Source organism: Cornus florida, unplaced genomic scaffold (genome assembly GCF_030987335.1).
Source record: "Cornus florida cultivar Cherokee Brave unplaced genomic scaffold, ASM3098733v1 CherokeeBrave_3.0.0_Hap2_Chr01, whole genome shotgun sequence".
Classification (NCBI taxonomy): domain Eukaryota; kingdom Viridiplantae; phylum Streptophyta; class Magnoliopsida; order Cornales; family Cornaceae; genus Cornus; species Cornus florida.
This window is the reverse complement of record NW_026775571.1, coordinates 39,367,470-39,395,395: the sequence shown is the minus strand read 5'-3', so window position 1 is coordinate 39,395,395 and position 27,926 is coordinate 39,367,470. Positions and strand designations below refer to the sequence as shown.

Here is a 27,926-nt window from a genome sequence, read left to right as displayed (position 1 = left end):
TAAAAAAATTTCTTCTTCATTTTTGTCCTTCCTACTCAATAATAAATCAAGGAACATATTTAGTTTTTTTTTCTTCTATCGTCAAAGAGAATGTCTACCATTATTCCTACCTTTAAATTTTCATTTCTTCATACCTAAACAATAATTATAAACTATTCATCCACAAATTTGTCTGTATAACAAGCCATGTCATAGAGAAATAGAAATATAGCTATGTCATCTGTTCAACCACCAAACAATATTCCAATGTCACTGGAAACACACTGCATGCTCGAGTCACTGGAAACACACTGCAGGTTTTCGACTATTTAAGATCAGACTTAAAAGTAGATCTATTGATGTCACATTACACGGCAACGACAGTTCAGATGCATTTCCAGTAGCAAATGCTAAATTCCGAGGCAGATAAAATCATCCATTTGAGCTACAGAAGATTCGGTTTATAAACTCTCGCAGTCCCCAGCAAAGGTATTTTTCTTTTGGCAGAACTCAAATCTTTTGAACGATAGACGAATCTGCCTTCTTGTGCATCAAATCTGAGTTCTTGTCATTGCACCGAAAAATGTGAATATTGGAGACAATGAACAAGCAAATGCAGTATAATGGCACAAGTGAACTGAATGTGTTGAATCATAGATGGGATACAAGGGAACCATATTTAACCCCTTCGGAATTTTTTTTTTTGCAAACTGCAGAGATACTATCAGAGGAAAGTGCATCCATGACAATTTTGAAAAGGGAAAAAACGATACAAAAAAGCAAAACGACGATGACCTAGCCGACATAATTACATTTTAGCCATATGGATTACACATATTCCAAAAGCTGTGGAAGAAGTAACGAAAGTCATATGAATGCAATATACTAATTAAAACACCCAAAACAACTCATTTGAAACCATCATCCATTCAGTAGAACTGTCTCCTCCGCCTTCTACCCCGTTTCAAGGGAACTGATGTTGGTGCTTCGCCATTCCCTAGAAATTCCCATTTCACAATGGCACCATCCCAAGAAGAGCTGATAATCATAGGGTAGAATGGGTGCCAATTACAATCTCTTACATTATCTTCATGGTATTTGAGGCTTGCAACTTTCTCGCCAGTCACCTACAAAGAATGATCAAGAATCCACTATAACACAAAGTAGCAAGAAGGAAAGAAGATGGAGAAATCAACAAAGTTTTTCAATTTCAAGCCTAACTTAAGTAATGATAGGGAAAAAAACGAAGGAAAAGGTTAAGCCAGGCCCTTCTCCATGTACTGTCACAACCATTGCTTGTCCATAGCCATGATGAAACTGTGATGCTCTGTGGGCTACATCAAGGAGGTTATGAGAAGGCACACATTTTTTCTTTTTCTTTTTCTTTTTTTTCAGGTAGAACAGAAGGCGGCACCCATATTGAACAGGTTAGAAATGCAGTTCTTGAGCAGCAAGTCTGAAACTCAATTTGGTAGATGACAGAGCAGATTAAGATGTCAATTTCAACTAAGATAAAGCTATTTCCCAATGCTTACCAAACAAACAAAACACACACGAACAAAGGCCTTACAAGCTCAACCCAACAATTCAAGGTTCATTACAGTACCGTTTGACTAAAGGTCTTAAATTGTCAATCAACCTTATTCAGAAGACAGCACAATAATCACAATATCTCACTCCACAACCTTTACCATCATAAACAAATTTATAATTATCCATTTCTTATATAGCAACCCTTACAGACGTGCATCATTTTGTGGTTTGGATCATCAAATTGAGTGTATCTTTCTTCATCTCCTATGTGGATTGACAAAATGTTGTTCAATTTTGCATGTGCCTCAAGTACACAATATATGCAGAAAGAATGCCGCTAGGTAGCATGGGCATGGATATGAAGCATGGATACGTACAACACACATACGTCAACACATCAAATCCAAAAAATGTAGGACATGAACATGGACACAGATAAGGCATGCACACAGCTAATACAAATATAAATTTTCATTTATTAATCTACTCCCTCCATCCCATAAAAAGTGTCATTTTTAGGGAACCGTGACTCTCACAAATTGAACTGTCCCGGTTCCCGAAACACGACACTTTTTTTGGGACAGAGGTAGTATTACATAAGACACTTATAGAACTTTAATTAACTTGTGATTTCTATGAATAATAAAAAATAAAAACCATAATTTTGAAGAAAAAGCAACGCAATTACCATAAACATAGTATATATTATATATCATCTCTTTTGCCTTGTCATTATAAATATATTTGTCATATATGAAAAGTGTCATTACATGACATGACGTGTATAATGTCAAAAAAAAAAAGTTAAAAGAAAAGAGGTTGGACACTTGGACGTATCTTCATAATATTGTTTCCTAGACTATTATGTGTTTGTGATATACAAGACTTACATTGAAGAGTGTGGGCTGTGTTTGTCGATTGTCTGGTACGTGTTGACCGAGTGTACGGGATGTGTGGGTCAAGTGTCTAAAATAATAGAAGTTGTGTTAAAATTATGGACGCGTCCACTAAGTGTCGCACACGTGTCCATGAAATGTTGGTGTCTAACACGGTACCTTCGTAGAAGTGCCTGTGTGTCTTACAAGAGTGGCTTTCTCCATTTCAAGATCCTACTATATTAGCTCTTTATCAAAATCTCACAAGATTTATCAAAAAAATCTTGGTGTCAGAGAGCAGTCAATGCATTGAACACATACCAGATCATAGATATAAACAGAACCATCACTAGATCCAGTGTAGATGTACTTCTGGCCGGTGCTGCAAAGAAAAAAGAGCATACAAGATTAAATACCTAATTCAAAATACTTTTAACCATTTCATACTCTTTTTCAAGAATTCAAGATGTCATTTGGTAACTAAGGCCATAGAATATTCAATATCGTCATTCATCACAGTAAACCAATGTTCTAAAAATGTAGACAAAATTTCATCCTAAAAGAGGCTGAGGCGGTCCCATCCAGTTTAGCCAGCATACAACCACATCAAAGCAAATTTTGATAGAAATTTAAGAGCGAATGACTTGATTATTGAAAAGTATCGCGTGATTTGTCTCAATAACCCTCTTTTGACAAAGCCACTCCAACTTGTCCAGATTTACGGGGCTCAACTATAAGTTCCAAGTAGAGGCTGTTCCCTGAGTTGAATGTCGAAGCAGTTGGCAGCCTTTGACATTTATTAAAGCATTGAGTAAAACCAAGATTAGCAGACAACTAACTGATATTAGGAGTGAAGCTACATAGGAGAGACAATAATCATTCAACCCCACTGAAATTTGAGTATTAAAGAAGTTATACTTCCCTATAATGGACCCCTGCATTGCTTGTGAAAAATGAAAGGTGAAAGGTAAAGTTTGATATGGGAAATTATGTAATTTAAAAAAATAATTAAAAAAAAAAACCCAGTTAATCTTTTGTTATTTCAAGTTACTTGTTTCAGTTTCCTATCCCAAACCATTTAAGAGAGAGAGAGAGAGAGAGGAACAAATAAGAAAAAGGAGAAAGAAGAGAGAGCTGAAGAGAGTTCTTATTCCTGCAGTAGTTATCTTTCTGCTACTGTGTGGGCATCTGCCATTAGTTACCCATAAAATTATGATTTGGCTCAACCTGTGCCTTTTCTTTTAGGCCGCCAGTGGTGCAGAATGAACTAATCCGCTACCAGAAAGTTTTCTGAAACCGAACTGAATGGAATTGTTTCTTTAACCAAAATAAAATTATAAGCCTTGAAATTTTAATAAATATAAAATTTTAATTATCAGAATATGTTGTTTTATGAATAACGTTTGATTTCTTATTTATAACTTTAGTACTTAAGCATTTCAATTTTCACAATCTTTTTATGTTTCTTTTCAGAGAAGATCCATAAAATGGAATCTATAAGCAAAATTCACGTAAATCAGATTGTGTTAAATGGGTTTCCTATCTTTTTGTTCATCTATGTCATAAGGTTTTCTCATTAATGTCAAATCAATATTGTAGAGTGTACATCATATCATCTTATTTTCTTAGCAATGGTCATGCATTCATATTTGCATCAATTAGGATAGTACATTGCAAGCATAAGATTATATGAAATTACGAATGAATGTATTATACATTGCAAGCATAAGATTAAATGAAATTACGAATGAATGTACTAACTGTTACATTATAGGTGTACTCAAATCTGTTAATTATTCAATTACGTGTGTAATTTCTTTAACTGACGTGTGCTAACAATTCCTATCAAAGAAAGCTTGTTTGTTTTTCTCTTGTTCAAGTCAGCTAGCAAAGGAACTGTTTTGGTACTCAATGGTCATCTATAGTTTTAATCCAATGGCTGGAATCAACCCTTGTTTGAAATTCAATGGCTGTGATTGATTGTTAGATTATGTGTGGCTGGGATTTAGTTATTCAAACGGCTATATGAGGGTTGGCTTTTATATATATATATACTTGAGTACTGATATTGCATAGGCAAGATTCCTTTTGACCAAGGATCTTCACATACTCTGCAGAGAGTGGCTTTAAAAAGGAAGAAGATTCAGAATGGTTGATCCAAAGAATAGACAGCCTGAGTCATATATAGATATACATATACAGTGAGCATCACAAGAGAACATTTCAGACCAAGCTTTCTTCAGGAAGATTCATATCATGTCTACGCCGAAAGTGGGTGTTTCGGTTTGGAGACCAGCAAGAGTTTGAAGATCCATCTGCGTTTCAAACCGGTGCACGCCATTGAAGACCCAACTGTTCCGGCAAGACCTAGAAACCAAATTGGAGAGCCTCAACTCTACACAACTGGCAAACTTCTCAGACGTATGCAACCGGTGAACTTCACCTCTACACAGTTCCGGTGAGTTTTGTTCCAGTTCCGGTGAGCTGTGGTTCAGTTCTGGTTTTCCAGTTCTGTGCGCTTTGTTTCAGTTCCAGCGAGCTTCATTTAGAGACCCAACAGAGGCGCGTACTTCAGTTCAGTAAATCTCAGTTCTTGCGTGCCTCAGTCTGGTGGAATTTCAGTCCAGTAAAGAGCTACAGCAAACAGTTCCAGCGAGCAATATATATACACATACAGAGGTCTTTCCAGAAAGCTTAATATAAATATATATATATATATATACATACAACTGTAAGTTGCATTGAAGACCCAGCTTGGCTGGAGTTGCATTAAAAATCCATCTTGGCCAGAGTTCCATTGAAGAGCCAACCGAAGGAACTCCATTGAAGACCTGAAAGAGCCTAACAGAACTCAGTCCGGCATGCTACAGTTCAGTCCAGTAAACTTCAGTACCGGGAACGTTAGGCTGGTGAAATTCAGTTTCGGCACAACTGTGAGCAAACAGGTGTATAAGAGCAGAAAAACAGTGAAGACATCCGTGGGTTGGTATTTTATATGAATATGCTCTATTTGGTTTTCTTTCTGGTTCCTCTCAAGGTATCATCAGTCTCCAAATGACCTGGTCTAGCTTCATCTATCATTCTCATATATAGAAGCAGACTACCACAAATCAAGGGCTACATCAACGTGGGCTTGGGTCTCATTTGCTATACCACTCATAGCCTAAAGCAAATGGGTTTCAACTGTATGGAGCCATGGTAAATCACTTCAAGCTTGGGAAGAGGATGTACCACATTCAGACCAACTTCCTTAACTTTCAAGCTTTGAAGTAAGGGCTGTGAACCTTACTCTCTAGTTGTATATTTTCCATTCATATCTTGTATAACTAGAGAGGCATCATTTAATTTATATTTCTTCGTGAGGGACACTTGTGAGCACTTGGTTCAAGCATGGGGATGTTGTGAACAGAAGGAGTGCTAGAGTCATTGTTGTGAGATTGGCATGTGGTCCAAGCAAGGAGGTGCTTCGGACACGGGAGAGTGCAAGAGTGACTTGTACATGAGATTGGTGATAGAGTTCAAGCATAGAAGTGCTGTGGACAGGATGAGTTTAGAGTGAACTTGTGGTAACTATGTTACATGGACTCGGGTACGGGTGTCGGACATGGGTATGTATCCATGCGTCGGACGTGTCAAATCTCCAAACAGAAGGACACATGGACATGGCTAAATATTCATTTTATTAATTATTTTATTTTATTTTCTAGAGTAAAGTAATATTTTTATCTAATATAATGTTCAATATAGGCATTTAACTCATTTTAAAGTAATAATATAATGTAATTGAATGATTGGATATGTTTTTTTAAGTACATGTCCAACCAAAAGTGTCGGACACATATCCCATACCCATGTCCGAGGGATACGTGTCCGACACGGGTACTTCACTACTTTTGAAGAGTCCATGTAACAGAGGTGGTGAGCAATGTGAGTGAGATTGTGTGAGAGTGTGTTGGGCTTCACAGCTTTGAGAACATTTCCCCACACGGGGGCTTTTACCTGGCTATATTCTATGTCCTGCAAGTTTAATATCTCACATGTGCATCCACCATTTTGAAAACTTGGGAAAATCTCACAAGATACCAATTCACCCCCACCACCCCCCCCCCCCCCCCCCCCCCCCCCCCCCTCTCTTCCCCTTGGTATCTAAACTTTTAAAACATAATACAATCAATAACCATTGTGCAACAACTAAGCCTTTTTTCCTAACTACTTGGGGTCGGCAACATGAATCCTATGTTTCTATTCCGCTCTATTTAAGGCCATAGCCTCAGTCAATCCACGTGCAATCATATCCTTCCTTGGTAACTCTACCCCCATTAATTTTGCTCTTCCTCTTTCCCTAGTGTTACACTCGATGAGTCAATGTGGACTACGTCATTTTCCTAACTGCCTCACTTAAAGGTCTTCTTTACACATGTCCAAACCATCTGAACCAATTTTCTCTCATTTTATCTCCAATTTGTTCTACTCCAACCATCTTCCACATGTGATCATTTCTAATTCTATCTTTTCTATTCTTACTGCACGTCCATCTCAACATTCAGATTTCCGACACTCACTTTATGCATATGTTGTTTCTTAGCTGCCCAATATTCTGTGCCAATTTTGCCATAAAGTATGACTGGTCTAATAGCTATTCAATAGAACTTCCCTTTCAACCATAACGGGATACGCCCTATCACACAATATACTAGATGCACTCCTACATTTAACTAATCCTACCTTAATTCTGAAAATGTTCACTTTTTTGTACCTCTTGATTCTCAATCCTCAATACCTCCTCATTTGTATTTCAGTTCGAAAGCTTCTCTCCAAACCTCCAAAATTGGCATGAACTCCTTTAGTCTCGTCAGGTAAAACAATATCATCGGCAAATATCTATCGTGTTTTAAAAAAATTCCACTGCCACATCATCATGCATAAACTTTTGTTTGGAAAAAAATATTTATAAATCATTTTCCTCACTTTTATAAGCATTTGTGTGCTGACAAATTGAAATTTATTTATCAATATTTTTAACAACTGAATGCTGAAGTCATTAATTACTACGTAATTGTTAACTAACTTCACTCCTCACTATCAAGTAACAGACTGTATTTCATGCACTCGAGGAATTGGGTAATTTAACACATTTACTAAGACCAATCCCTTTGAGATTTTAAGTAAACATCATCTTGAAAGAAATAGAATACATTAGTACTAGAAGATACCAATTACTATTAGTAAATTACCTATATGCTGGGGAGAAATAACAGCGTATGAGAGTTTGCAAGACTTCATGTCCTTTATATGTAGTCAATGATTGATCATGTGGATGTCTCAAATTTCTTGCATCATTTGGGTACCGCGTCCATCTGTAATCCCAATCAGGATCTCTTTGCCTTATACTGCTAAAAAAGATAATGATCAGTGGACAAATTATTTTTAAATACATAAAATTTCAGCTTAAAAAGAACCATATTTTGACATAGACCACAATCAAGTTGCAACACCCCAAATCCAATATTAGAGCAATAGTAGAATTTCCATAAGGCGAATAAATATTATTAGAATCAATTAGCAACATTTGACCAACATAAAAGATATATAGTAGACATAATATATTATTACATATATAATGATACCCCACCTAAAGATCATGTATATTACAAATTATGCTATCAATAATCATATTCTTCTTACAAAATACCTGTAATACCCATGCAAATTTTAATTTAATTTTTATAATTTATTAGAGATAAAGTAATTTGGTTGATTCTAATCCAAGTGGGAATAGAAAATTAGAAATTATAATTGGAATAGGATATATGTATAACCAAACAAGCCTAAGTAAATAAAAGTATAAATAGTCCAATATGATTAATTAGGGTCTATAGCGAGAGAGAATTGAAGATCGGGAGAACACAGGTATGGAAGAAAGAAACCTAGAAGCTTTGTTCACCAAATTGAAGCAAGTTGCAAGTTGCCTTTACTTTATTTTTTTATATATATAATTGTGGCTTGAATAGTAAGATCTTATTATCTAACTTATTTAAATTTTATAGCATCTTCGAAGATTAAATCTCTTGATTTAGACATGTTGATTATTGATATATACATGAAGATTTATTCATAAGTTGGGAATATTATGTGAATTTGAGAGAATATGCTTACTGTTGAACATAGATTTGCTATTAATTATTTGGAATTGAATAATGTTTATTATTGCAAGAAGTTGACCAAATTTGTTCGGATACTTCATGCAAGTTAATGGGTAATTAGCATCTATATACATAACATAGACTAAGAAGCACAGACACTTCTACGAAGGTGCCGTGTCTGTGCCAGACGCGACACTCCATAGACACTTCATGGACATGTCCATAACTTAGAAACATTTTTTTATTAAATTTGGACACATAGCTGACACATCCCGGATACTTGACTAACACATCCTACACTCTCCAATACAGTCTAATATAATACAAACATATAACAATGTTGAAAACTATACAATTCAAAGTGTCCAACCTTCTTTTTTCAATTTAGAGAAAATTGACATTATATTACATGATATAACATGTATACACTTCTCATATATAATAAAACAATTATTATAATAACGAGGGGGGAGAGTAATATTTGTATGGATGTACACACGGTAAAAGAGGATTAGACTGAATCTGAAAGTTTTAGTGGGTTAAAAGTTGTGAAAACCGAATGATTTTAAGGTAGAGTAGGTCATATGTGAAGTTGACAAATATATGTATGTGTATATGCGTGTATATATATTGAACCCTAATTTCAATGCATATATTTTGAAATTTTCGAAGATTAGGGCTTGGAATGGGAATTAGATTATAATCTTATGATTTTTTTTATTTTGGGTAGAATTAGAGATTAATTTGACAATGAAAAGCTTTGAAATATCAAAAACGGTAATTAGAATTTCTCAGGCATCGAACTGTAGCATGAGAAAGAAGGAAAAAAATACAAACAAAAGAAAGCTGATTCTCATTGGGCCTCACCCCCACATGTGCGAAGGAGCGTGTTTGCCTCCGTGGGGCAATGATTTAGTTTCAGGCTAAGCCTCCTGGCTACACTTGCTGAACCTAACACAATGTGCCCACCCTAAGGTCCATCCGGCAATAATTTGTATTTTTAATTAGTCAAAATGAAATAAAAATAAAAATAAAAGGTAAAAATATCTAGAAATACCATAAAATTACAAAAAATTATAATCTATGAAATAATCTTAAATGAATTTAAATATTTGAAATTAGAAAATAATTAGGTGGTTTAATTGGGTAAAAAACCAACAAAGTAATTCATAATACACTTAAGCAGAGTACGAATTAATGATAAAGAATTGATCGTTAAATTTTACCAAGACCTAGATAATATGTTAACGGTTTGGTTTGGATGTATGAGGGATGGATATAACTATAAGTGTATTTAGCCAGGTTAATTAATGGTTGGGAAGTATTAATGGTTAATAAAGTAATAATTTTTAATAATTAATAATTATGATTTTTTTCATTGGTTGGAGGGGTTAATAATTATGATTTTTTTTTATGAGACTAATTTAGGTCATTTGTGAGAAATTATTTATCAATCATTGAGACAGGTTTTTAATGATTAATGGAATTGTTAATCAAGAAAGTTAAGTGATTGACAGGTTAAGGTATAATAACAATCGTGCAGTGGACTTATGTGGAAATTTGATTAAACATAATAATTAATGAGATATTAATTAATATATGGATTGAGTACGATAATTAGTGTGCTCTTAATTATGAAAAGATTGTGGATGTTGGATTGAAGTCAAGCACTGAATCTAAGTATTAGACTAGATGTTCCTTTATTTATAATTCGGGGGGCGTGAAAATACTAGTGAAGAGAATAAATCAAAGTTTCAATGCTAGTATTACCCGCATTAACTTCGTAACTCATGCTAACAACATTGAAGTCAATCTTTAGAAAGTTGGCTACCTATATTTCTTGTTTTTACTTCTCTTATAAGAGACTCGTCAGTCTCCACAGTATAGTCATAAACCGGAAACAAGCAACTAGACATTCTCCTCCTTTCTTCTAAAGTATTATGTAGATCTTTATTAATTATTTTTATGATAACTAAAAAACATTACATTGGAGGTATACAAGAGAAATCATATAGTTATACAAGCAAAGATAAGTATCACAGAAACTAGACAAAAGAATATACAACATGGAGTCCACCTCATTAAACCACAAAAAGAGAACTAGAGTCCAGAACTTCAACTTTTGAGCCATCAATTCTACATCTTCAAAAGATATTCTATACATCTCTTTCCAAATGCTCCATATATTGCACAACTAAGGCCACTCTTATAACTTCCTGACACTCCTCCAAACACAACACACTCTTAACACTGTGAATCCACTCCCAGATCTTCCTCGGTATTGGTATTAAATATGTCCCCAACATGTTGGTCATTGGTCAAATGTGCACCAAAAAAAAGGTATATCCGTTAATTCAAGGACTATATATTATATTTCTAGATTATACTATTATGTTAAAAAAGAATGAAGTGCTAATATTTGACATTCTATATTGAATAAAGGTAAAACTTTGTCTCTTAGACACATAACATCACCTGAAACAAATCCAGTCCATATAAATAGCCTGGACCCCAGCTGAAACCCTTCACTGACAAATGACCTACTCCTCAGCACTGGCACATCCACAGCTTCCACCCTGCTCACTAGGCAACTTCATAAAAATTCCAATATTTAAGGAAAGGATTTATAATCAACCTCGCATCACACTTAAATTAAGTTCATTGTTTTTCTTATCTTCAAAATTTCCCCCATCCACTGGTTAATCTCTGTCACCTCCAAATATTATTGGCTTCCCAAAAATTTCAGAACAGAGGTATGCCAGACCAGCCATGTCACGCCCCGAATCCTAGAGACCCAGTGCATGAGTGATATGAAGGAAATTGGACTCGAAACCCGAGTCCCAATGCGAAAGCTAACCTCCACATTAGCCCCTATGGCTAATGTGACCATGAATAACATGCCAACGACACTACTTACATGTAACCATAAAGAAGGACAACAGAGCTATTCACCCATACAAATACCACATACATGTCATGGTCAACATGGCCTTATTACATACGATAACATAAACAAAAGGTGAGGGCAAAAATCACCTAGGAACTCCAAAAGTTGAAGGGCTGAATTCCTACACCATTTTACACGGTATATTAAATATATACATGAGTTCCACTGAAACACGAAGCAACATCAAAACAAGTCATGAGCATCCATGGTCGTCAAAAGTCGTCAAAAGTCATCCACAAGCACTCTAAAGCTAAAGATGTGGTATGTCCTCTGTGATGACGCCCTTTCCTGAAAAAAAAGGGGTGAGCACGAATGCCCCGTAGATGGTGGATAACCAACCCCCCTATGGCCATGAAAGTCATACAACACATCAACACATAAGGACCCAAGGGAGCATGCTTCAAAAGAAAAGTTTAGCGTCTAACGTTCATGCTTTAAGGCCCCACTCATCAAGCAACAACATTGAGCATTAACAACTTAGATATAAGGCAACATCACAAAATAGGACTGCAACATCATATGTTGTACCCAATGAAATGCCGATGTATCAACGAACCCACACATGCCGGGTCACACCCAATTCATAACATTTTGGATTGGTTAACACACCCGAATACACGCCGCAGCCCTGTATCCATACCCTCGCTTTACGGACTACTAACCCGCTTGGCCAAGTTTTGGGATTTCCAACCCTATGGGCCATGTCCCTTCTTTTTCCACAAACCAATCGCTTTCGAAAATCGTTTCTCAAACTTTGAAAATCAACACACACCACACACACACCGTCATGAATGGTCAATAACATGCGTATCAATTTTCACATGCTATACCAATGGCAATATGACAATCATTATCCCATTTCAACATTATAAGAATACTAACATCAATATTACAATTTTTTTTTTTTTTTTTTGGCTAGCATTAATATCACATATCATATAAAAGCAACAAGGGACTATAAACCCAAATGTCAATATATCAATAGAAGCCATAATTAGCACATCATCATATGAGGGTACTAACACAGGCTAGCCCTGGGATTCCCAAAATTTTGAGAGGCCCTAGGCGAACTTTCAAATGTGAGGCCCTTTATACATAAGGTTTCACAAGCGCAAAACAAATTATAAGAGTGCGGAATTTTAATTAAAATGAGACGGCAAGAACATTAAATATATTAATGTTGAAAACACAAAAAACAAAACCCGGTCATGGTGCTTTATAAAGAGCACGATCCAGTTTACATCAAAAAATTAAAAGGAAATATTCAATATAACTTGGTCACAAAAATAAAAATTCAACTTCATATCAAAGTAAATGTGATCATCTTGCATCTTGAGCAACAATCATTTATAAGTTCAGTGTCCCACAAGTTAGACAAGTCATTATTGTAATTTTTCCAATGGTAGATTCATCTACCTATCTTAAAAGTAGGAGTGTGATTGCAAGAGACATGGTAACTTTCATAATGCGAATCCAAGGCATGTTCCCAAAGATGTTAAGGTGGTTGTTCTTGAAGTCTTGGGGATGAAGGAGTTGATAGAATATCAAATGACCACTACATGAGTGATGACACTAATCAAAGTTAAGAACCTAATTTTGGGGAATGAGATTCGATAGGGTCTGTTGCTATTAAGACGGGTTACTTCATCATAAATGAAAAATGATGCTCCAACTCCAAGCCCAAGAGGTATTCCCAGTCCAGAGAGAGATAATTTCATTGATAGAGTAGATGATCAATCCATTTAGTAATTTATGATAAATAATTGAAATTTGAATTAATCTTGACAACAGGAATTTATTTTGTAAACTTCAAGTAAATATCATGGAAAGAGAAGGAATCAGTTGTTTGCATAATCATGCAGACATATCCTAGAAGCTCAGCACAACTACAAATGCTAACATCTAGATATGGCAAGCCATCATCAGTACCTGCTATATTTCATCACCTTCCTTCCTAAATTTTAGGCCCATCCAAATTCGAGGCCCTGGGCCCAAGGCCGGCGTTGTACTAACATAATCTCCATCAATTAACACAATTTCCAGCACTTAAACATAATTTCCAGCACTTTTAAGTATTCATGAATTCAACCTCTACGTGTTATAATTCAATTCCACTTTCATGAATACATCAACATCTAAGCATTAGCAGTTCAAACACCTAAGCATCAACATATATATATATATATATATATATATATATGTCTATATCATGCAATCTCTACATACATATACATATATATATATATATTTACATCATAGAAATCACAGTCACTTGCATAGTCAAAGGAATTGAAGGTTAGACACCCCTACCTCAAATTGAAGTAAAAACCCAAATTCCACCAAATGTGAAAGTGCACCAAATGAAATTCTAAAATCATAGGAACGTAGCCCTTGTCAAGCTACTCGACTTTCCCTTCTATGTCTTCGGATTCCAAGCCGAAGTGGATCAAAGGAGGGCTTGAAATGTGGATCTAAAAGTGTAAAATGAAGAAAAGGAGATTGAGAGAGAGCTGGAAATTTTGGCCAAACAAATAGCCTACTTCACCCACTTGCCTCTATTTATAACACCAACCCCCCCCCCCCCCCCCCCCCCCCCCCAACCCAAAAAAACTTACTCCCCACTTGTGCTATACATACATACATATATACACATATGTGACCCCACACATCCCATAACTTTCAAGTGTGTCCCTAAATGAAATATAAGGTGTGGAAATGATTCCCGAGCACACAGCCCACCCCGGGCACACATGGCTGACTTCCCGGGCCCACTTGCCCGACTTGAGAAAAACATCCCAAAAACGACTCTTAGAGTACAATAACTCTCGAAAAGGCTAGGAAAAATCCCAGACACTCCGAAGCACAATCCCCACATGTCATCTAACACACAAATGCACAAGTAAAATGACAAGGAAAAATGAAGAAAATAAAAAAACAGTGTCTACAAGCCACTCCCCTTTCCAATTTCAGGCATGAAAACAAAACTAGGATTTCTTGCACCCTAACTTCAAGACATAAAAATCTTCCCCTCCTCAATCTAATTCATCACCAGTTTCAACAAGCATTCCTTCTTCCGAAACCTCCGAGCAAGATATCCTTCCTCACCCCTTTCCACAATGCTTGCTTAATGGATTTACAGACCAATTCCATGTCTTCGCCACTCCATAATGTTAGACTGAATCACTAGTTTAAGCATCAGAGTCTAGAGATCCAGTGTGAGGAAGAAGTAAACATGAAGGCAAAGCCAAATAAACAAATATAGACATACCGAGGGACATTAGAAGACATTTTACGAATATCCCAAAGTTTGATGGCCTGATCTTTTCCATTTGAGATCAAATACCGCCCATCTCCGCGACTGTCAATGAATGTAATGCCTTCCAGATGTCCTGCTAGAATGCCAGCTTCTTGTCCCCTTGTAAAGCAACGCCTGTCCCATACCTGGAGGTGCAAAAAAACAGATTTTAGAAAACGGGTCCCAATCATACACGAAATACATGCGAAACTACTACAACAATAATGCCACACCAGACCAAACAAAACTTAGCGCCATACTTAATAAAATTCAGACTACACAATAATGATCCTGCCTTTGTAACAAAATAGACCTCGTAAATGTTTTTTCCCCCTTGTAAATGAGTATAGACAAACTCAAAGTTGAAACAGCAGCGTAAACAGTAATGACTTCTCAAAAATCCCATATACTTCCACAGTCTATTTTTATGAGACTGCATTTCAAAAGAATTTCTTGCTATTATTATTATTATTTTACTTTTGTATGTAATGTTTGTGAAAAATATCTTTTAATCTACTTCAAATATCTTTGATTCCGAGGGTATGCCCTCTGTGCACCTGTAATTCTTGATCCTTTTCTAATACAACACCAATTATGAAATATATATATATATATATATATATATATATATATATATCTTTGATTCCCTTCAAAAAATTTGCATTCCCCTTCTTCAATCGAACCCTAATTCTTCTCCTTCAAAAATATCTCATTTTTCTTTTCTTTTTATTTATTTTTCTTCTTTTTTTTTTTTTTTTCCTTTTCTTAAAATTTCTTCCTGCACTCATGTATGATGTACCCTTTCTCTTTCATTTCTTATTCTTCTCTTTTTTTTTCTCTCTCTTCTTCTGCTAATAGTCTAGCTATGGAAGCATGTCTTGAAGTGCTATCATCATTGGGACTTTATTTAGCTGATCTCACAGTGATGTTTTAATAGCCTTTGTCTCATTTATCTGTTTTTGTAGGTTTGGGGTATGCCCTGGACCTGAGTTCTTTGGATGTTTCCTTTTCAACCTTTCTCTCTTATGTACTCCCTGTGTATCTTTTGTATTAATAAAATCACCACATTCAGGAAAAAAGAAATTATTGCTGCAATTCTTTTTTACTGCAATATTTTGCGAATAATGACATACTATTGAATCTTGATTACTGCATTTCTTTTTTTCGGCTTGCATTCATGTTGCACTATTAGTAAGGGAGAAAAATTTTATTTTATCATCTACAATGTGCCCCCTCGGAAATAAATTCTTGGCTACGTCACTGTTGCTATCTAAAGTACATAATACCAAAAGATGGTCCAGATACCCATAATTCATCAGATACATGACAAATGGCTGAATTCTAATAAATTTTGCATTATCGTAGTGTACAATATACAGCATTAAAATAGAGTTCCACTATTTGCAGATGACACATCACAATAACTGTCTTTGAATAATCCCTAAAAAGAGATCCATCACTCCACATATGTAAATGAAATTGTGCCATGGAGTACACTTGGATTTGTAGGAACGTGCCGATCAATGCAAGTTTTGCTGCAAGTTATGTCTATGAGGCTTAATTAAGTAACTCCCTGATTTGGTGGTTTGAATAAAAAATAAAAAAAAACTATATATTTATGGTAGGAGGTTGGCATAATTTAAAACTGATATTGCCTGAATTCACTTGAAGACAAAAGAAAAATACCTTACAGAGGTTATCATCACTCCCAGAAAATATGAGATGGCCACTTTCATCAGCAAAGCACACAGCATTAACATCAGACTGCAACGAAATGTAAATCAATTTTTTTAGGTTTTAACATATATATACTGTCGAAGTAAAGCAACCAAAAGAGGAAAACGCTGAAATAAGAAAGTAGTACAGAACAAATAAAGTCACATCCATCACAGAGATGCTTCAGACATGCACAGTTTCGTTTCAAAATATGTTCAGAAAAACAGAAACAAGCATTACATATATAGAGGCAGAGAACATGAGAGTGTACAGTGGGAAAAAGTAAGAGAGCAATAAAAAGTAAAAATAAAAATAAATAAATAAATAAAGAGATAGATCAAAGAAGCAATTCATCAACTCAAAACTTACTACCTAATGCGAAAATGTAATTGGGGTAAAATTTGAACAGTTAAATTGTTGTACTGTAAAAAACATAAAAAATAAATTTTGAATTTGAGTAGACGATTACTTTGCCTCAACTTGTCACTTAGAATGAGAGCATCAATTCTGGAGTAGGTGAGCCTCTCTGGCAAACCTAAAAGGAAGGATGACATATATCCTAATAAAACCTTTTTTTCCTTTTCATTTAGTATATTTCTACAAAATCTTTCAGAGGGGAAATCATAAGCACACGTCTGAAAGAAAATCTCAAAGCAATAAAGCCTTGAAATCCAACTATTTGGGGCAGTGAAGAAACAGTAAAATATAATCCACATATTGTCAACTTAATTCAAGAAGTGAACCAGAAAAATATTCAATATCCCAAGTTCATCTACCAAAAAATAAAAAGAGAAAAATATTCAAAATCCATAAAGCTTCCTGTTGACAACCACAGACACAAAAGACTGATTAGAAATGTCCCATCATAAAACTAAACTACTATACCGCATGTGCTGGAATACGGAGGGTAATCTTATTTGCTTTGAGATCATAAACACATATTGAATTATCATTACAACCAGCTACAATCTCTCGCCCATCAGTTGAAAATTTTACAGAGAAGATTCCAAAAGCATAGTCACCATCATCATCATCAGCGAAAACCAGACCCTCATGAATTTCCTGCATAAAAGGAACTATAATAAGAAACAGTTAATTATAACTGAACCAAAGTTAATCTCTATGGGCTGCCCTAGCAAGAATTTGAAGCTATTATAATTGATCTGTCCTAAAGATAGGATAAATTGGCAGTAATAAACAGAAAGGAGGGTTCAGCATGGTCATTTAATCACGTTGTGAATTCAGGCAGTCCTAGCACCCAATGAATCTACTGAGGGAGCTCTAGTATCAAGAAACCCATTAAGGAACCTAATCATCATGTCCGTAAGCATAGCTCTATGTAATGCTCTAGATGTCTGGTCCAATTATGGACTTTCGAAATCAAAGACCAGCCTAGTTGAGAAGGAACTTTCTATCATATGAATAACATAAGTTAGATTGGTTAAGGGAAAAATATTATCACAAAATTAGTGTCACAATGTCATCCTCATTCTGAATGTTCCTCATAGCAGACGGAAGCATCCTACAACTGATACAATGCACATATATACCATTAAGACCTTTGCCTACTAGAAGGATCTTCTACTATCACTTTTACTTTTTATTTTTTTCATTTGGAATTGCAGTTGGCCAACTTTCCTTTTCTCAATTCAAATAATAAACCATAGCTACTTTATAAGATCATAAGAATTTGACTCATTGTCCACTAGGTTAGTGGCTGGTACAAAAAAAAAAAAAAAAAAACCTGGAAACCCAGTACGGCCATGCAGATAAGAAGCATAAATTTCTAGTTCCTAAGGCATTCTAGATATTCTTCTTTTTTATTATTATTATTATTTTTTCTTTTTTTCTTTTTTTTTTTTTTTGTTTTTTTCTGTAACTTCTGCAATATTCAGTAACAACGACGCTTGAGATACAGGGCCAAGAGTTACAGAATGAGCTCCTTCAACACTTTCAATCCACCCTTGGCCAGAGTTTCACCCAGTATCCAGGTATGGACACTTTCTCTAATCTCATCTCTAAGTCTGTCCCATCATCTTTACTTCCCTCACTTACTACCATACCTACAGACTTAGAGATTCAGGAATGGATCCTTTCCTACAAAAGTCCTGGCCCAGACGGGTTTAATGCCAGTTTTTTCACACATTCTTGGCCCATCATTCATAGGACAAGAGGTCACTGCAGCCATAAAAGATTTTTTCATCTTTGGAAGGATGCTAACTGAAATAAATTGTTCATACATTGGCTTAGTTCCCAAACCCCCTAATCCAACCTCAGTTACTGACTTTAGGCCAATCTCTTGTTGTAATTTGATCTACAAATGCATTTATAAAATCCTTGCCCTTAAGCTTGGTTCAACACTACCATTTCTCATTAGCCCTGTTCAGAATGCCTTTGAAAGGCAGGCCAATTACTGAGAATTTTTTAATGGCTCATGAATTACTGAATGGTTACCATAAGTCAGGTCACCCACCAAATTGTGCTCTCAAGGTTGATCTTAGGAAGGCCTTGGACGCATTACATTGGCAATTTATCCTAAACACGCTCCATCTATTTGGATTCCCTCACTGTTTTGTTCATTGGGTGTCCCAGTGTATCACTACTCCCTCATATTCTGTCTCTCTCTTAATGGAGAGCTGTTTGGATTCGTTAAGGGCAAGAGATGTATTAGACAAGGGGATCCTATCTCTCCTCTGTTATTTGTCCTAGCCGTGGAGGTTCTCACATTCAACAATCCATCTCACTTAATCTAGGCTTCAAATTCCATTGGAGATGCAGCAAGTTATCTATTACACACCTTATTCTTGCTGATGACATAATGTTATTCTCTTATGATAATCTCACCTCAGTTGAAGTAGTAAATGAGGCTCTCAATCATTTCTTCTCCTTCTCAGCTAACCATCAACAGAGCCAAGAGTTCCATATTGTTCACACGGGTGGACAGTCAGACAAGGGAAGACATTCTTTCCCTCCTACAATTTGAGGCTGGTACACTGCCAGTTACCTACTTGGGCCTCCCTCTGTCTTCAAGTGCTGTTAGAGCTAGAGATTGTCAATCTCTTGTGGAGAAGATCACATCAAGAATTGGGATGTGGACTTCAAGGTTCCTGTCTTTTGCAGGAAGAACAGTTCTCATCAAATCTATTTTGTGCTCTATTCACTCCTACTGGTCACAGTCCATGGTGCTTCCCAAAGGTGTTTTGGATAGAGTGAATAAGATCTTAAGATGTTTCCTCCAGACAGGCAGAATTGAAGAAACCTGCTGCAAAGGTGGCTTGGCAATCAGTGTGCAGGCCTAGATGTTATGGTAGATTGGGACTTCTGCTCTAGAATTTTCTAATTCAATTGCAAACCTCAGATTCATTTGGAATCTGTTTTTCAGAAAAGGATAGTCTCTTGGTGGCTTAGGCTCAAAGATACATTATTGAAGCTAAGAGTGTATGGACTGTTAAGCCATCCTCTCTGCGCTCTGGACTTTGGAGAAGATTGATGAAGTTGAAAGACATCGCTAGGGGACAGATTAAACACAGAATAGGGGCAGGCACAGACACAGTGATGTGGCTTGATTATTGGCTGCCAAATGGGCCATTACTAAATGAGTTAAACCTAACTGATGTGGAAATTCTTCAACTTGATCCCTACATTAAAGTTGGTAGCCTAATTTCCAATAATCAGTGGGTTATACCAAAACCCCCCACCAACACCCCCCCCCCCCCCCCCCCTCCCCTCTCACTAAATATATTTCCATTATTTCAGTCTCCCACTTTCATTGGCCAACTGCAGAGCTTGCCTCCTCCAAGTATGACACAGGATGCTGTTAATTGGATTCCATCCCCCACAATGAAGTTCTCCCTCTCACATACTGTCAAGTACCTCAACCCTCCTTCTATTCTATTTCCATGGCACCACAGCATTTGGTTCAAGCACCACATACCTAAGCATGGATTCATAGCATGGCGGGTTTCACACATTGGACACAAAGCCAATGCTGTATAAGCATTATACCAATGCATGCTACATATGCTCAGCTAACTGTGAGACTCTAGACCATATTTTCTTCAAGTGCATGTTCTCTGCCAGTATTTGGAGTTTTGTGCAGCATATAGCAGGGTTCTATATTTTACCTGACAGTTGGGGTAACCTTGTGGTTTGGTGCTCAGCTAACTGGAGCTCTAATAGGTTCTTGTTGCATAAACTGTTGCTCTCTGCTGCTATCTACTTCATTTGGCAGGAGAGAAATCCAAGAGCATCCAGGAATAAATCTTATTCCCCTCTGCATATCATCATGTTAATCAAGAGCTGCATCAGAAATAGACTTGATTCGATCAGATTGAAGAAGGGGTCCGATCTAAGTGGCCTTGGATTTATGGAGGATATTCATCAACTTTTCCTGCAGGGCTGCTTAACTGCAGGTGTTCAATCCTGGACTCTCACTGACTGATTTTGATGACACTCACTTGGTGTTCTTTTGTTGAACCTTTTTCATGAAGTGCATCTGGTAGAAACTATGTTTGTTGATGTTCTTCTGTTTAGTGTAGGGTGCCATCTGATGGATGCTTTGCCATCTTTTGTTGTTGGTTCAGTTTTTGTTTTAGTGTCCTAAATGGACTCTCCGTACATTGTACATACTGTTTTCATATATACAAGCTTACCCTTCCAACCAAAAAAGAAAAACAATGCTTGAGATACATACCGTAATGTTTGCAACAGATTCTGTTGCAGCAGATCCAATGTTAACAATATGGACAATAGGTGAAATACTGGCATAAACCTGCAATCATTACATTTAAAATTGAATGACAAATGATAAACCATTGAGTTATAACCATCATAGTACTAAATCAACATACAATCAAATAGTAGGAAACAAGCAACGCATGATCACATTCAAAGACACAGAGAATAGAATACGTACTTGTGTCTGTGTTGATGGATCAGAATAATAAGCTGGATAACTATCAGTACTAAACGATCAATCAATCAAGTGACAGTAATAAACTAAGGGGAATCACTTGCATAAAATGCAATGAGGAGAGAGTAGATGAAGAGAGGGAAGAGAAAAGACAGCTCTTGTATTTTTGTGTGTTCGCCTTCCTATATAGAAGCATTCAGTATATGTCACACTACCAATACTTCAAAAGATGATTAGTATCTATAATATATAGATGTACAAGTCCTACAATTCTCACCACTGCAACCCAGTCCGATAAAAGAACCAATGGAACCCTAAGCCGCCACCACCAATAATTGACCATTTTGGAGGTCGCCACAATAGGGCCGCCATCTACAGCTCCAGTAATCGCCAATACTCAACACTGGCAACCACCAACTGATATACCAAGGGAGTGAGGTTGGTTCGACTCGGCGACTGGCCCTTCAACTGGCGACAAACTCACCAGAAACTGATACAATTCTCTCCCTTCGCTGATTTTTCCCTTTATTCCAATAACCAATTTGGATACATGCCAGGGAGATCAACAATTGAAGCTATATACCTACTGAGACAATTAGTTGAATAATGTAGGAGCTATGTTACCCGGACTCGGACTCGGACTCGGACTCGGACACGGGTGTCGGACACGGGTATGTGTCTAGAGGTCGGATCCTTCTATGTATCAAATTATAGGACACGGGGACACGAAATAAAAGTGTCCAAAACTCGGACACGGGTACTTGGACACTTCATATATGTTGTAAAGAAGAGAGTACTCTTGTCACTTGTATACCTTCTTTTAGTTTGCACCAGTTGAATTTATATTTTTTATTAAGTCTTTTTTTCTCTTTTAGCAACCACATTATCTTTTATTGTTTTACCTCAAACCAAAAAAAAATAAGAAAATAATTTACAAGAGAAAGCCCAAATAATAGCCCAGTTCAATGTATTATATAATTGAAACACCCTTACAATTAAATGTCCAAATAATAGCCCAGCCTAATGGATTATATTATTAAAATAGTCTTACAATTTAATGTCCAAGTAATAGCCCAGCCCAATGGATTATATTATTAAAACACTCTAATAATTCAATGTCCAAATAATAGCCCAGCCCAAATGATAGCCCAAGCCCAATGTATTAATGTGTGCACAATGGCTATGGGTTACAGCTATAACCCACAGCTGTAGTCCACATGTAACGTGTATATGATAATAAGAATGGATACAGCTGGCAGCAACAAAGACCATTAGTCTGCCAAGGATATGAAAAGTCTGCAGAGCGTGAAATATACTCTCCACCAAAAACAGAAAATCTGCTACAGCTGCGCGTGAAGAAACCATCATCTTCAACTTTCCAAAAACCCTATCTTCGAACCAGCCGCCTCCACAAACTTACAGAACACATCCGATCTAACATACAGGCTTGAAAAAAAAGTTCAAATCCCTAACAAGCATCCACGATACAATCTTCTATGAGCAAGTCTTCATCAGTCATGTCCGATGTCGCGAGAGGGTGTGCAACCCATATCCCGAGTCGGTGTCCGTGTTGTGTCGTGTCGACACGGACACCCTGGGCTAATATGCCGAGTCTAGGTAACACAGTGCAGGAGTAAGCAACAAGACTTGCACATGGTTTTTATAGACTTAGAAAAAGCATATGATAGGGTCCCAAGAGATATAATTTGGTGGGCTCAATAAAGAAAACAAATTCCCCTACAAATTTTATAAAGTATATAAGATATGTATATGAATACAAAAACTAAAGTGCGTACGACGTGTGGTGACAATAGTGAGTATCTCATAAATGTAAGATTGCACCAAGGATCGGTGCTAAGCCCATACCTATTTGTAATAATCTTAGATGAAATATCAAAAGAATTCCAAAGCAAGATTCCATGATGCATGATGTTTGCTGATGACATTGTGCCCTTGGATACCTCCAAAGAGAACTTAACAATAAAATTAGAAATGTGGAAAAATACTCTAGAATCGAAAGGATCGAAAATTAGTCGAACTAAAACTGAGTACATGGAGTGTAACTTTGATAAAGATTCATATAATGATAACACTTCAAAACTAAAAACAACCACCTCCGTTTTCAATGATCAATAATACAAAATGATGGAGAGATTGATAGTGATATAACTATTAGAATTGGAGCGGATTGGACAAAACGGAGACAAGCTAGTGGGATATGATGTGATAAAAGAATGACACATAGGCTGAAAGGAAAATTCTATAGTACCATTATTAGACAAACTTTGTTGTATAGAATGGATTGTTGGGCCCAAAAAAAGAAATAATGTCTTCATGATGCGGAAATGAAAATGTTAAGATGGATGAGTAGAGTTACTAAAAGAGATAGGGTCACTAACGAAAGTGAGAGAAATTGGGGGTGGCACCCATTGGTGAGAAAATTAGAAAATTAGAAAAAGTAGACGTAGATCGTTTGGACTCTAAATGCTTACATCGAAGACCTAGTGACGCGCTAGCCAAACGAGAAAACTAGTTGAAATGGGAGGTAAGAGACGGAGAGGGAGGCAAAAAATAACATGGGACAATGTTATTAGAAATGACTTTAAAAGGTTAAATACTGTAAGTGAAATGGCATGTAAAGAAAAGATTGGAGAGAGAAAATTCATGTGGCCGACCATTCATATGGGATTAAGGCAAGGATAATGATGATGATGAATATATGGATGTACAAGTATCAATGGAATCAACTATAAATCTTGTATCTACTACATATTACTACAACAACAAAAACAACCACCAAGCCTTTTTCCCCAACTATTTGGGATCAGCTATATGAATGTTATGTTTCCATTCCACTCTATTTAAGGTCATCGCCTCAATCACAATATACTATCATATCCTTCCTTACTAACTCTACCACGTTAACTTTGGTCTTCCTCTTCCTCTTCCTCTAGTATTACCCTTAATGCAGACTAGGTCACTTTTCCTAACTAACACACTTAAAGGTCTTCTTTGCACATTTCCAAACCATCTTAATTGGTTTTCTCTCATTTTTTCTCCTTTTCTGCTACTCCAGCCATCTCCCGAATGTGAACATTTCTAATTCTTTGCTTTCTAGTCTTACCACACATTCATCTCAATATTCGCATTTCTGCCACACTTACCTTGTACATATGTTGCTTCCTAGCTACCCAACATTCTGTGTCATAAGGTATGGCTGGTATAATAGTGACATGATTGATATAAACCTAATACTTTTACTTATCAAAAAAAAATAGTGACATGATTGATATAAATCAAATGTTCTTTTAGCAAAGTCTAATACGACTTATGTGCATTTTAAGCCCCATCCTCCCTTTCTTCCTCTCCCTGTCCCTCCTCACCCATCAAAATACAAGGTTCTAGTAACGTCTATGGTATATTATTGTCTTTAAGTATTAACTCTAAATTTTTATCAACAATAAAAGGGTATAATTCAAAACTATTGGTGGATTTGGAGTGCTGGTTGAATTCTTGTCGGCAAGGAAATCTTCAATTGCTTTTACTTGCTTGTGTGTTACTTCTATTAAGCTTCTTTAATTTTAGAGGGGACATTGATGTGCTAAACACATTTATTGCAAAATAATATAAAGGAAATTTTTAGACCAATCCCACCTATATATAAAGAGAGGCACTTTATGCCCCAGTGTTGATGTGACGACCAATTCTCCCCTTGTCCCCAATCATTCCCCATTAATTACTTGACGTGTTTGTTATTTGATTATTTAAATAATTTTCTAATCAAACTATAGTTACAATTTTTTTGTATTGTCAAATCTATAGGAAACATATGTTTCGTTTTGTAGATTTAATAAACTTAAATATTGATATTATAAATTTCTTGTTGCTGACTAATTCTGCTCAAAGAAAATCATGTCATTGCCCATGTTTCGTGTTCATAAAAAAAAATAATAATAATAAAAGACTGAAGAAAGAAATCAAGAATGAAATAGCACGAGGATTATGTGGTTTGGCCATTACGGCCTATATCCATAGCATACAAAGCCTAAAGGGCTACCTCACTTTTATTATATTCTCTCTTAGTTTTGTTTACAATGACCACCTATATTTATAAGAATAAATTTGAAAAATATATTGATACAGGATTCCTAAAATCAATCCCATAAATCACTCCTATCAATATTTTATCACGGCATAAATCACTCATATCATGATATTCTCCAACATTTAGGATGAACAATGGACCGAGGAGTTACCAGGACATTTACGCCTTTTTGGATTACTAAAATGTGGAGTGCCTGAGAGGGAAAAATGGGATAGCTGGGAGGCCTTTGAAGTAAATTAGAAGAACATATGGGGGATGTTCGAATAGCTGACACGTAGATACCTCTTCTGGACAAGTGAATGGTCAACATAGAGAGAGAGAGAGAGAGAGAGAGAGAGAGAGAGAGGCAAGTGGACTGTAGGATTAAAAAATACAATACAGGAAGAGTGAGGGATTACCACATGGCAAGAAAAGAGGCAATCACATGAAAGCAGCCCTTTCGTTGATTGACTTGCAAAAGTAGAAGTTCCTTGCTGGCACCATACTCTTTATTATCATCAATTATTCGTTTGAACATGAATGTATTACACGACATGGCTTTCAGTACCAAATGTTTTTTTATCTGGAAATTTCACTACAAAATGTTCAGGCAAAGAAATAGATATTTTTTTAATAGTTAGCATAAGCAATATATAATTATGTAGCATAATAATCATTCATTTGCTATTATGTGAAGTAGGTAAGAAGTCACAAACATGTCTGATCACCAATTTTGCTAAATCAGAGAAATAAGTTTTCTGGACAATCCCTACTTTTCCAAACAAACTTCAAATCAAATGCAATGGATATGGTAATTAATTCAAGATTGATGTCATAATAAATACAGATATGCATTCTTGTTTAACAACGATTGCAAACTTACAAGGAAACGCTGATCTGGTGAAAGAGATGAATCGGTAATCGTCCATCCCAAGCTTCTGGCTTGAATGTCCTTCTGGACTTTCCATCCATTGTCCACATTATATACCTTAATACGACTTTCCTGTTTAACAAAACGAGCAGAAATCACTTAAAAGAATAAAATTTTCAAACATTTTGATTGAGTCAATTAATCTGAAATCTTGTTATTGCATCTAGCAATTGGTATGAACTCAATACCTTAAACCCAGCAACAAGGAGAGAACCATCCGCGGAAAACTGTGAAACATAAGCACAGTCCATCTGATCAATCCTTGAAGGACAACTGCAGGGCAAATACCGGCTTAAAACATGACAACTATCAGCGGACGAGAATCTCCCCCTCCCCGAATAGTTACCCTCTCGACCGGCCAACATTTTCACCGGTGAAACAGGTAAACTCAACTTGCTGGTTACCACCCGACTCAAACGTTCATTGGGTCCAGACCTAAGCTTTGTGAGTTGAACAATTTCATGATCAAGATAATTTGATTGCTCATCGTGCCCCAATTTGGTACGAAATCCTTTGGAAGTACCCCCAATATCACAAGTTTTTGTATACTTATCAGACCTGTCCATTGTATTAGTAAATACAATTTCGAAATTTCACTGACTATATGTATAGACCTCAGTTCACAACCTTAGCAACCATGTGGTGCTTCATTTAACCGGAGATGATCGATGTTAATCCTGAAAACAGCATGTCTCAGACCAAAGGCGTACAATAGTGTGTGTAAATATATATGTCTGCGTATGTATATATAGAGAGAGTAATTAATTGCAATGACAAAGTTTAAAGATAAGTGATGAAAATTGCCGGAGTGGACTATTTATATAACAATCAGGACGAAGAGCTATATATTATACCTACACATATATATACACATACATCATCCATACTCGTGTGTCAGTGTGTGTGTATATAGTTGCACATATAACCTAATAATTTAACCGTTCACCACTCAAAATTGCGAAATTGCGACACTGAGGTTTAAAATTATCAGACAACTGATTTATCAAAAAAAAAAAAATTATCAGACAATTGAATAACAAGAAAGAGGAAAGAGGAAAACATTGGATCAATTTGAGAGCAGAGAGTTTATCTCACCTCTGTTAAGAATACCAATTATTAAACCATTGAAGTGCTATGGAACTATGGAAGTGAGCTTGCTAAGAAGATAACAGGAAAGCCAGAGAAATCGTTTTCGCGAGAAAGTGGGACTGCCTAGAAATTTTAAACTTATTTTCTGGGAAAATGAATCGCGGTGACGCCTGCAATTTTCTTGGTGCGTGCCGCAGTGATCAAGTGCGAGAAACGGTTCCGTTGACTCACGAGGGGAACACATGTGGCTCGCGCACGAAAACATCCGAACCGTTTGGGCCGAACATGAATTGAATGGTTGGTTAGTCCTGGTTCTTAACGGGTCGAATAATGGATCCGAAATCACGTGGTTGACATGGTTGTAATTTCTTTCCGGTGCTTTTTTCTTTACTTCGGGAGGACATTGGCGGGTAAAAATGTGG

The 27,926-nt window shown here is 36.3% G+C and overlaps 1 protein-coding gene across 2 annotated transcripts; it reads right to left on the bottom strand.

Moving 5' to 3' along the window:
- On the bottom strand, positions 1–27,926 carry LOC132295042 (LEC14B protein-like). 2 transcript variants are annotated; one of them, XM_059793120.1, is made up of 10 exons: positions 27,511–27,926; positions 26,604–27,092; positions 26,368–26,487; positions 21,182–21,259; positions 17,374–17,550; positions 16,459–16,536; positions 14,746–14,918; positions 7,622–7,780; positions 2,709–2,769; positions 1–1,106 (listed from the first exon to the last, which is right to left on the bottom strand). In XM_059793120.1, the coding sequence occupies exons 2-10, from the start codon at positions 26,979–26,981 to the stop codon at positions 909–911; spliced, it is 1,422 nt and encodes a 473-aa protein (XP_059649103.1). In that variant the 5' UTR covers positions 26,982–27,092; positions 27,511–27,926; the 3' UTR covers positions 1–908. The 2 variants fall into 2 exon arrangements, with proteins under 2 accessions (XP_059649103.1, XP_059649111.1); XM_059793128.1 differs by having other exon boundaries at positions 7,622–7,777; positions 27,511–27,914.